An 11,562-nucleotide genomic window follows, 5' to 3' on the forward strand; every position below is an offset into this window, starting at 1 on the left:
GCTGCAGAAAGAAAAGCTTTGCAGAGAGTGGTGAAGGCTGCACAGAAGATGTTGGAGTCAGTCTCCCCACCATCACAGACATCTACACCTCCAGATGCAGGAAGAGGGCCACCTGCATCATGAAGGACCCCACTCACCCAGCACACACACTTTTTGCCCCACTCCCCTCAGGAAGGAGGTTGAGGAGCATTAAGTGTAGAACCACTAGACTGAGGAACAGCTTCTACCCTGAGGCTGTTAGACTCATGAATCTATAACCAGAAGAATCACTGTAATGCCACTTTGATTGTTGATATGTTCTGCTGATCTCATGCTGCTGATCTCATGCCGTCGATTTATTTCATGCTGCTGTGTTCATTCATCCTCATCTGCTCACACAGGCTCATGTTTGTGCCGCTGTTGTTCGGTGTATTGTTTTGAACTATTAGTGTTTAGCATATTCTTAGTTTATATCTTAGATCCTTATTTACTGTTTCTTTTACACTTTATATTTTTGCTGTTGTTGGATGTAACTGGGACTCTGTGTACACGATGTTGTTCCACCTCATGTACCACATGTGAATGACAATAAAGAACATTGATCTTGATTTCACAGAAAAATGCAGTTTGTCTAGTTTATTATGCTCTTTAAAACAGAACCCTGAGCACCGTTGGTCCATCCCGGTGTGTGGCCGGACGCAGCAGTGGGGAAATCGAACACGTTGCGTCGGGCGGGGCGGGACCCCCCGACCCTTCTGAGATCCACGTTAGCAATAAGGGTCACTGATCGGGTGGAAGGGTGGCCTCCAGAGCCCTTCTCCACTCCCAGAGGGTTTCGGCGACGGTATTCTCTCCATTTGAGAGCCTGGGGGGAGCGGTGGTGAGCTGTGGGGGGGTTGGGGTTGTGATGGGTTGGGTTCAGGTTGGAGCAGAGAGAAAAGCAGAGGTGGGAAAGACAAGATTTGAGTCTATGCATGAATCGAGAGAGGAAAACAATAAGAACATACAGAAGCTGTAAACAAATAACTCACGAACAGCAGCTGCAAGTTTCTACAAACATCTGTGGTTTTTACAGAGAACACCTCCATGTTTAAAAGAGTCGGAGCAGAAGGACAGGAAAGTTTAGTTAAACCAGCAGGAAGGACGAGGGAGTGGGTAAAGTGCTGCAGAGCACGAGAACAGCCGAGCTTTTCTTCGTTCAGAAACTCAGAATAAAATGCAGTTTCCCCTAATATTATACAAGCAGGCAGCACGGTGGTGCAACTGGTAGAGCTGCTGCCTCTCAGCGAGCAGGTCCCTGGTTCAAACCCCGGTCCAGGGGCCTTTCTGGGTGGAGTTTGCATGTTCTCTCCGTGCATGCGTGGGTTTTCTCCGGGTACTCCGGTTTCCTCCCACAGACCAAAAACATGCATGTTAGGCTGATTGGTAACTCTAAATTGTCCCTAGGTGTGAGAGAGAGAGTGAATGTTTGTTTGTCTCGTTTGTCTCTATGTGTCCCTGTGATGGACTGGAGACCTGTCCAGGGTGTCCCCCGCCCCTCGCACAGTGATTGCTGGACATGGGCACCAGCGACCCCCGTGACCCAAAATGGAATAAGCGGGTAAAGATAATGGATGGATAGATTATACAAGCAGGGCGCACCCCCCCCCACACACACACACACACACACACCATGTACAATTGCCAGCACTGACATAGCGCTAAGCTAGCGGTGTGCGATAACAAGCGCGCTAGCTAAAAAGCTAATGCTTCGTTTCCATCACGCTGAGCCGGCTCCCATATCTCCCCCCACATCAAGAACTGTTAGTACAAACAGCGCAACACAGACGTGTCTTGGTCTCCACCATCTCCACTCCCCCCCTCCCTCTACAAAAATCCCAGAAGAGATGAGCGCCCTGCCAGGGAGACAATGAAATTGAGTTACAGCGTTCATGGTTCAGGACGGCAATTACAAGTGATCGGTGCTCCCACCTGCAGTCTGTATCCGAGTCAGAGGTCACCTGCCATCTATCAGACAGTAGGCCCCGCCCTGCTCTGCTCTCATTGGCTCATGCGGCTCTGGTCTCCACCCCCATTGCTCTTACAAATGTTCAAAATGATGAAACCCGTTGCAGATGGACAACTTTAATTCATGTTCATTTGACTCGGTTGTTGGCCGGACACCCTGCAGGTGAGGTCCAGCTGTCTGAGGTGATGACAGGTTTTCTGGACAAACAGAGACCCCCCATGTCGTCCCCTGAACACAGATTTACATAAATCTGTGAACAAGATTTGACAGAAAAAGAATAGGCTGCCATATTTTCCAGACTATAAGCTGCTACTTTCTTCTCAGACTTTAAACCTCGTGGTTTATACAATGCCACAGCTAATTTATGGTTTGTTTGTTGTTTTAACAAACTTCCTGCCACCAAAAACATTTAGCTCTGTCCCGGACGCTCACATAGCTGTCCTCTTACTGCAGAGTCAGCATATGACACTCACATGGAGGGAATCCCCACTCCCCGTTCTGCCCTCCCTCACAGTCGAACTAAAGGAATGGGGAGGAGAGAACGGAGGGGGTTATCCCCCCTCCCGCTCCACAGCAGCTTGCAGGAAGAAAGATGAAGTTAGCAATCAATGACTTCCTGGTAGGATACTGTGTTTATTTTATTAACCAGCCGTGTTAGCGGCACTGCTCTGAAAAAAACATTTACTCTGCATATTTGTGTACGTTAGCATTTTGTGACTGTCGGTCACATGGTTTCAGGGAGGGATTACGGGAAATTTTAACTAACTTTAGTTGGATGTTTATTGGTTTAGCATTGTTCTTTTAGTGATTAGTCTGTTCTTGTTAGCCTAGTTAATGTGTTCATTATGTGTTAGTGTTGGGCCATTCAGCAGAGTCACCATGAGTGAGGGAGGTAGTTGTCATGACAACCGCTGGGCTTCACTCTGTGTGTTGGACAGGAAGGTAAAGTCTATAAAACGCCATGTGGTGGTTGATTCTTGACCTAAAACAAGAGCTGCACATCTCTCAGCAGCTGTGCTGCCACCCATCACAAGTATTTGTAATGTGGGGGGGACACACTGCTGCCGTGTGTGCACAAAAGTGTACACTAGTGTTGTGTACAAAAAGCAACATTTATCCTAGATTTCCTTTATTTCCACACATTTAAAGCATGTTTCTCACGAAACGTGTTCAGCTGTGGGTTTTTAAGACATTACAACTTTAATGCACGTTAACACACAGCAACAGGTCGGCACTATTTGTGTTCATAGAGAAATTAAAATAAAAACAACATCACCACTGGACTGTTTTACTTGTGTTCAACTGTACTCATCTAAAGGACGTTTCTCACGAAGCTCGAGGACAAGAAGGTGTGAGGTTTGGAAGACGTTTCACCTTAACACACAGCGCCTCACACTCAGTGTCACACACTTAGCTTAGCACTAAGCTAAGATGCTCCACCAGTACCAGTAATTAGCTGCGTGCAATACCAGCTAGCTAAAAAGATAAAAACAAAGAATGCACGGCTCAGCTGTGTCTCTGCACCCCCAGTCTAAAGTGCAGGTACAGACAGCTCATCTGTGCCCCCCTCCCCACCCCCCACAGACAGTGACAGTTTAGATGTCTCAAGCTTCAGGGTCACATGATCACCTTGTTTCAACTTCAGGAAGTTACAGCTCATTTAAAGAAACAGATATTTTGTTACATTTATGATCAACAGATCTTAAGATTCATTTTATTCAGTTATTTTGGGAAACTTCACCTGCACTTTAGTTTTGTGTTGGATTTATTGATCTGTATTTTGTGCTGACTTTTTCAATCTAAATAACAGAAGGATCTTTTTTATTTTTATATTTGTAGACTGAATACTTTACTAAATAAAGTAATTTCAGTAAAATTAACCTTTGTTTTTTTAGTTTTATTATAACACCATGTTAAATTAATTTTGCCAAATGAATAACTATGATTTCTGTTGTTTGTTTTTATTGTTATATCAAAAAATGTATTGTTATCGTCAGAATGTTCTGAAATATCACCAGTGTTTCCCCTACCATTATACAAGTGGGGCGCCCCGACCCGTCAACAGAACCGAGCGCCCCGTCTACTGAACCCCCACCCACCTGTCGGCACTAGTGGCTCGCAATGCAGGTGCACTAGCTAAAAAGCTAAAGGCAGCCTCTTCCTTCATGTTGAACCCTCACGCTGAACGCACCCCCGCCACTCGAAAACTGTTGGTTTAAACAGCGCACGCGCAGCTTGGGACGAGTCTCCGTTCAACCCCCCCCGGACAAAAATCACGGACGATGAGCGCCCCGCCATGGCAAGTTATCTAGGGGAAACACTGATCACGATATTATATTTGAGCCATATCGCCCACCCCTACCAGAGACCACTGGTCAAATGAAACCGTCATCAAGTTCCTGTTCAAGTCTTTCTGTCCACAATCTGTTTAGTGTTTTCTGGGGGGGGGGGGGGGGGGGGGGATGAGAAGTGTGAGAATTGCTGCCTACTAGGGCATCAACAGAGTACTCGAGTAATCTACACATCGATTGCTAGGACCTCAATCGAGGTTAAAAATGTAACATTGAGTATCCGTAGTGACGTCATATTATGTGACCACCGTATGACCGTAGGGGGCGGTGTTGCACTGTTGCAGGTCACAGAGTATGGTGTAACACCGGGTCCAATCCACCGAACCAGAACCAGTTTCGGTTTAAGTTTCGTTTTTGACGTGCTGCATGTTTCTTCACGTTTGCAGTTTAATAATAAAAACTAATAGTTTAGTTTTTCCTGTGACTTATTTGCAGTTTGATAAATGGTAGGAGCAAAATATACGCTCCCAATGTTTTGTTGGTCTTTTTTTTTGTAAATAATTACCTTTTTTTGCGGTTTTATTTATTTATTTATTTTTGTATCTTGAGATCTATGACGTCATCAAATACTCGAGTTCTACTCGGGTTTTATTATGTTAATGTCGAGTTTAAAACTTATATACTCGTTCAACCCCTACTGCCTACCATTGTGTGTTCTGGTTCCAGGTCCTTTGCTTTGGTCTGTGTGTTTCCCAGAGTCCAGACAGCCCTGCAGGCTCAATGATCCACTATGAACAGGTCCGCAGTGGAAACACGGGCTCTGGACCGCCGGCAGCGTCAGTGGGACCATCCCTCTCTTCACCCCCAGACACAGACTAGGACTGGGGGGTAACGCCACTGATCCTCTTCCGGGTTTTACCGTAGGGGGTGTCTGCAGCAGGCCAGGCCCTGCTGAGAGTGGACAGGGGTGTGGGGGCTGGGGGCTGGGGGTGCAGGTGGAACAGGTCCCAGAGCCTGGCACCCCCTGCAGGCGAACTGGGGAGTAGCTCCCGAGAGGAGAGGGCCTGACAGACTCTAAGGGAAGGGTTGCGGCACCACCAGAACCCGCCTGGAAGCTGTGCTCAGTCTCAGCTGCATTTTCACCAACAGGAGCTCCAGAACCAGAGCCAGAACTAGAACTGGAGCAAGCCTGCATCCCAGAGACGTAGCCTGTGAGGTGGGGCAGCACAGGCTTGGGCTGGACGGGTCTGGACGAGAACTGGTGGTGGAAGGAGAAGGACTGGATGGGCAGGGTGGTGGGTCGTTGGTCTTTGCTGTAGCGGACCAGGACCGGCTGGAGGTCTGGGGAACTGGAGAGACCACCTGGACCAGAGCAGAGAACAAAGACCAGACAGGAGACAGAAAATGTGGATTTTTATTTCAGTCAAAAACTTTTTTTTTTTAAGTTTAAAAAAACAAACAAATATTCTAAAGTTCAATAATCATTTAATGAAAACATGAAAATATGAACATATTTCTCCTTCACTGAATCAGTTTGTGTTGCAGGAATAAGCTTTTGATCTGGACTATTTCCTGGAGAGTTCGACTCTGAACAGGGAACCGTTTAACGGCTAGTGTTGTTTAAAGGAATCGCCCGCCGCTACATGTTGAAACTAAGATCTTCTCACCACTCTCAGCAAGGACAAAAACATCATCATTCTCCCAGCAGACAAAGGAAGGTGCACAGTGATTTTGAACCAGAAAGACTATCATGAGAAAGTTATGACACTCCTTAGTGACTTAAACACTTATGAACCTCTAGAAAGAGATCCAGGAAGTGGTTACAAGAAGAAGTTAATAGATTGCCTGAAACATTTGGAGCAGGACAAGGCTATTGACCGTTTTCTGTACCACAGACTGTACCCAGGGGAGGCCACACCTAGTCTGTATGGTTTACCTAAAATCCACAAACAAGGTGTACCTTTAAGACCAATCGTTAGCATGATTAACTCTGTCACTTACAATGTTTCCAAATATCTGGCGTCTGTACTCATCCCTTTAGTTGGCAGCTCAGACACCACATACAGAACACCATGGACTTTGTGGACAAGGTGAGGGATGTCATCATGGAGACTGATGAAACAATGGTCTCTTTTGATGTCACATCACTCTTTACGTGCATTCCTGTTGATGATGCAGTAGAGGTGGTCAGTTTAAAATTAAAATCAGACACCACTCTGAGCAGCAGGACCACACTTTCCACAGAACAACTGTGTCAACTCTTGAAACTGTGCCTGCAGTCAACCTACTTCACATATGGGGAGCAATATTATAGGCAGAAACATGGGTGTGCTATGGGGTCTCCAGTTTCTCCTATTGTTACCAACCTGTACTGTATTCTGCACTCACTCTCACTCAAGGCGGATGCCTTCTCCTCTCCTCTCTCTCCCCTATTCTCCTCTTCCTCCTGCTTTTTTGCTCTCTGTATGTGTCTCGGAGCTTCTGTTACACATCTTTCGAAGTAAAAATACTATTATGGATCTGGTCAGCAGGACTCTCAACACAATCGACAAAATATTTTCAACAAAACGACCGGGTCCTGGAGAGCCCTCATGTCCTGCTGAGACTCATGCTGCAGGATACGTCATGGACACATAGGGGGTGTGGGAGCAGAGGTGTCTTTCAGTTCTGTCTCAGGAGGACGCCAAAGACGTATATTCATTCATTCATTCAACCTTTATTTAAACAGATAAGTCACATTGAGCCTCGAAGACTCATTTACAAGTGAGACCTGTTTGGACAGAAAATAAATAGTGGTGAAAAATAACACATACGGTTTGGAGACAAAAAAAATTCCTAACACGCTTTTAACCTCAACAGTGTGATAATGAAAAAAATCTCGCACGCGAGCACATAATGACACCGACATTAAGCGGAGGGGGGAAACGCAAGGGAGTTGAGCAGCCAGAGGCAACACAGAGGCACTGCAGAGTTCAGATAAAATCACTCAGTTCAAACAGGTCCCTCTGGAGAGATTGTGCACACTCGGGGGGGTGGGGGGTGCTGAGGACGACCAGAGACGAATCCAGAGTCCTGAAATGATGATAGAATGTTTATTCAGCTGAGCTCCTATACCATACCACTTTCTTTATAAAGCACTTAAAACAGCAACAAGGCCAACCAAAGTGCTGTACAGACAGAACAACAGGTAACACACCAAGCAAAATACAAGAGTCCTCTGAAAAGTCCATGGAAATTCCTCAGTAGGAGGGGAGGGAGGGGGTGAGGATTATTTTTCTTTCGGTTTTTCCCTCTTCAGGGGTCGCCACAGCGAGTCATCCTCCTCCACCTCACTCTGTCCTCACTCCAACTACCTCCATGTCCTCTCTAACTAGGGATGCACCGATCCACTTTTTTTAACTTCCGATCCGATCCGGATGCCTAAGTCTGAATATCGGCTGATACCGATTCAGTTCCGATATCATGATCATTGATTTTATATGAGGCTGTAATAATCTGCTCTCAAGTACAATTTGTACAAATATATGCATGCTTGTACAAAAAGGCAACTTGAGGTAAGTTTTATTAATGTTGGATAAGTTTTAAAGTTAGAATTAAATTCTGTTTCTTTTTATTCCTAGTTTTAAAGTGGATATTAAAGTGATTAATTTAAGTGATTGTTTAAAGTCATTTTATATTTTTTTAAATAAGGGGCAGATATAAGAATTTTTTTCTTCTTTCTGCACTTTTTTCATTCAATGTTTTCTTTTTGATTTTTTTTATTGTTTCTTTTAAATGAATGAATAAATGAATAAAATTAAATTAAATGTTAAATGGCTTTAAACATCTGCTAAGTTTGTGGCATAAACCAACAGACATGTTCCTGTTTTTAGTATTTTACATCACTTTATAATGTAGCTGATTGTTTTTAATATAATTTTCAAATCACATGTTTTTTATGATTGTCTACTGTTGTACTGATAAATATCTCCTGCAGGGTAAACTATATCTTGACTGCAAGTATCAAACTGTGAAATCCTCTGTTTTCTACAACTGATAGTGGTCGGTCATTAATCATGATGAAGTTTATCAACTTCTCTGTGAACATTAGAGCTCCGTGGTTTCAGCGACGTCTTCTTCTTGTTCAGTCCGAAGCAGGCAGCCTGATCTGGGTCAGCCGCGCTCAGTCTGTCCCTCCTCAGAGACGAGCAGACTGAGCGGGGCAGAGTGGACGTGGCTGGTTGGGGTCGAGTCGCCTGTTGTGGGTTGAGCAAAGAGCAGCGCCCCGCTGAAGCCCCGAAGCTCGAAGGTCCAACATAAAACTAACTTTACCGTGGTTTAATGTGGCGCTGTGGCTCTGCAGACAGTGCACGTTGCTGTCTTGTCTTGTTCAGTGTAAAATACTTCCACACAGAGACATGTTTAGATGAAAAGTTTGTTAGCTGTTAGCCACAGTGCTGCTAACTCAGTCCTCACGTTGTAGCTGCTGCAAACTATGAACTGGATTTCCTGAATGTGAGGAGGGTCTTATTACTCTGGGCTCATGAGACACGCCTCCGTTCAGGAAATCCAGTCCATAGTTTGAAGCCAACATGCATCATGGATCGGAAATATCGGCAGGTGGATTGGAAAATTCAATACGTAAATTATGCTGGTATCGGAGGCCGATACCGATACTGGATCGGATCGGCCCCATCCCTATCTTTAACTGCATCCATATATCTCCTCTTTAGTCTTCCTCTTTGTCTTTTTCCTGGCAGCTGCATTTCTAACATCCTTCTACCAATATATCCACGGTCCCTCCTCTTGACATGTCCAAACCATCTCAGTGTGTCCTCTCTAAATTTATCTCCCAGTTGTTCAACCTGTGCTGTACCTCTGATGATCTCATTCCTAATCTTATCCATCCTTGTCACTCCTAAGGAGAACCTCAACATCTTAATTTCTGCCACTTCCAGTTCTGTCTCCTGTCTTTCTGTCAATATCTCTGTCTCCAGACCATACAATATAGATGGTCTCACCACTGTCTTGTAAACTTTTCATTTGACCTTTACTGACACCTTTTTGTCACAAATCACTCCTGAAACTTTTCTCCATCCTGCCTGGACTCTCTTCTTCACCTCTTTACCACATTTCCTATTTTCCTAGACAGTGAACCCCAAGTACTTGAAGTCCTGCACCTTTGTGACCTCTGCTCCTTATTGCCTCACTGTTCCACCTCCTCCATCTCATTCACACACATGGACTCTGTCTTACTACGGCTGACTTTCATTCCTCTTCTTTCAAGTGCATACCTCCACCTCTCCAAGTTCTCTTCCACCTGTTCCTTGTTCTCATCATAGGTCACAATGTCATCTGAAAACACCATAGTCCATGGGGATTCTTGCCTGACCTCATCTGCTAGTCGGTCCATCACCAGAGCAAACAAGAAGGGGCTCAGAGCTGATCCTTGATGCACTCCCACCTCCACCTTGAAGCTATCTGTCACTCCTACAGCACATCTCACCACTGTCATGCTGTCCTCATACATGTCCTGCTGTCCTCATACATGTCCTGTACCAGTCTAACATACTTTTCTGCCACTCCAGATTTCCTCATGCAATATCACACCTCCCCTCTTGGCACTCTGTCAGATGTTTTTTCTAAATCCATAAATACACAATGGAGTTCTTTCTCACCCTCTCTGTACTTCTCCATCAGCATTTTCAAATCAAAGATGGCATCTGTGGTGATCTTTCTGGGCATGAAACCATCCTGCTGCTCACAGATAGTCACCTCTCGTCTAAGTCTTGCTTCCACAACTCTCTCCCAGATCTTTATTGTGTGAAGCATCAACTTCATTCCCCTGTAGTTGCTACAACTCTGTACATCACCCTTGTTCTTAAAAATGGGCACCAGCACACTTCTTCTCCATTCCTCAGGCATTTTCTCACCCTCGAATATGCCATTGAATATTTGAGTCAAAAACCTCACTGCCATCTCTCCAAGACATTTCCAAACCTCCACTGGTCATCAGGTCCTACTGCCTTCCCCTTCTTCATTCTTTTCAGAACTTTCCGGACTTCACCCTCACTAATCTTTCCCACTTCCTGGTCCACAGTTTCTACGACCTCTACTCTTCTTTCTCTTTCATTCTCTTCATTCATTAGCTCCTCAAAGTACTCCTTCCATCTTTCCGTCACACTCTCCTCACTTGTTAGAACATTACCATTCCTGTCTTTAACAAGCCTAACCTGCTGCACATCCTTTCCAACCTGATCCCTCTGTCTTGTCAATTGGTACAAGTCCTTCTCACCCTCTTTAGTGTCCAGTCTCCCATACAGCTCATCATACACCTTCTGCTTTGCCTTAGCTACCTCCCTCTTTGCTCTACATCCCATCTCATTATATTCCTGTCTCCTCTCTTCAGTCCTCTCACTGTCATATTTCTTCTTGGCGACTCTCTTTCATTGAATGGCGTCTTGCACTTCACTATTCCACCACCACATTTCCTTATCATCCATTCTTTGTCCAAATGACACACCAAGTACCTTCCTACCCATCTCTCTAATTACTGTTGCTGTAATAGTCCAGTCATCTGGAAGCTCTTTCTTACCCCCCAGAGCCTTTAACAGCTCCTCTCTGAACTTCTCACAACATTCTTCCTTCTTCATCTTCCACCATTTGGTCTTCTTCTCTGATTTGACTCTTTTTCTCTTCTTCACAACAACAGTCATTCTACACACAACCATCCAATGCTGTCTGGCCACGCTCTCCCCTGCCACAACCTTACAGTCTCCAATCTCCCTCAGGTTTCCTCTTCTACACAGAATGCAGTCGACCTGCGTACTCCTTCCTCCACTCTTACAGGTCACTTTATGTTCCTCCCTCTTTTCGAAATCAGAATCAGAATCAGAATAAACTTTATTGGCATTGCACCGAGATACAACGCGAACATGTACGTACAGTCGTCCAAAAGATGGGCGGAGTGCACGAAGCTGCAACTATAGAAAGCGCTGCCTTTTCATATCCTTTTTCAGAATAATAATCTTAAGATAGGAAAAGGGGAAGAAACATGAGGGTAGATAGTGGTATTACAAAAAAAGATCTTTCACATCTTGTCTATCAGGACATGATTTGAGACATCAAAAAACTCTTCCAGCAGCTCAATTAAAACATGATTACATTTGCATTTGACATCAAGGTGTTGAGATTTGTCCATGAGCGTTTTTTCAGATCAGCCACAGTTTCTGACGATGTTGTTTCAGCGGACAGTTCTGATAAGCTTACACAGAAAGTTCTCGGGGGGGGGGGGGGGGGGGGGGG

General features: G+C 44.9%; 1 protein-coding gene across 1 annotated transcript in view; it reads right to left on the minus strand.

Moving 5' to 3' along the window:
- The window catches only part of LOC119412959 (iporin), a gene marked incomplete at its 3' end in the record, with an annotated part of 45,640 nt that overhangs the window by 22,175 nt on the left and 11,903 nt on the right, over positions 1–11,562 (minus strand). Inside the window, 2 exon segments of the mRNA XM_037679970.1 lie at positions 649–864; positions 4,984–5,640. Of these exon segments, the coding sequence (XP_037535898.1) occupies positions 649–864; positions 4,984–5,640 (873 nt within the window).

The sequence above is a fragment of the Nematolebias whitei genome, chromosome 8, assembly GCF_014905685.2.
Source record: "Nematolebias whitei isolate Nwh7 chromosome 8, NemWhi1, whole genome shotgun sequence".
NCBI classification, from domain to species: domain Eukaryota; kingdom Metazoa; phylum Chordata; class Actinopteri; order Cyprinodontiformes; family Rivulidae; genus Nematolebias; species Nematolebias whitei.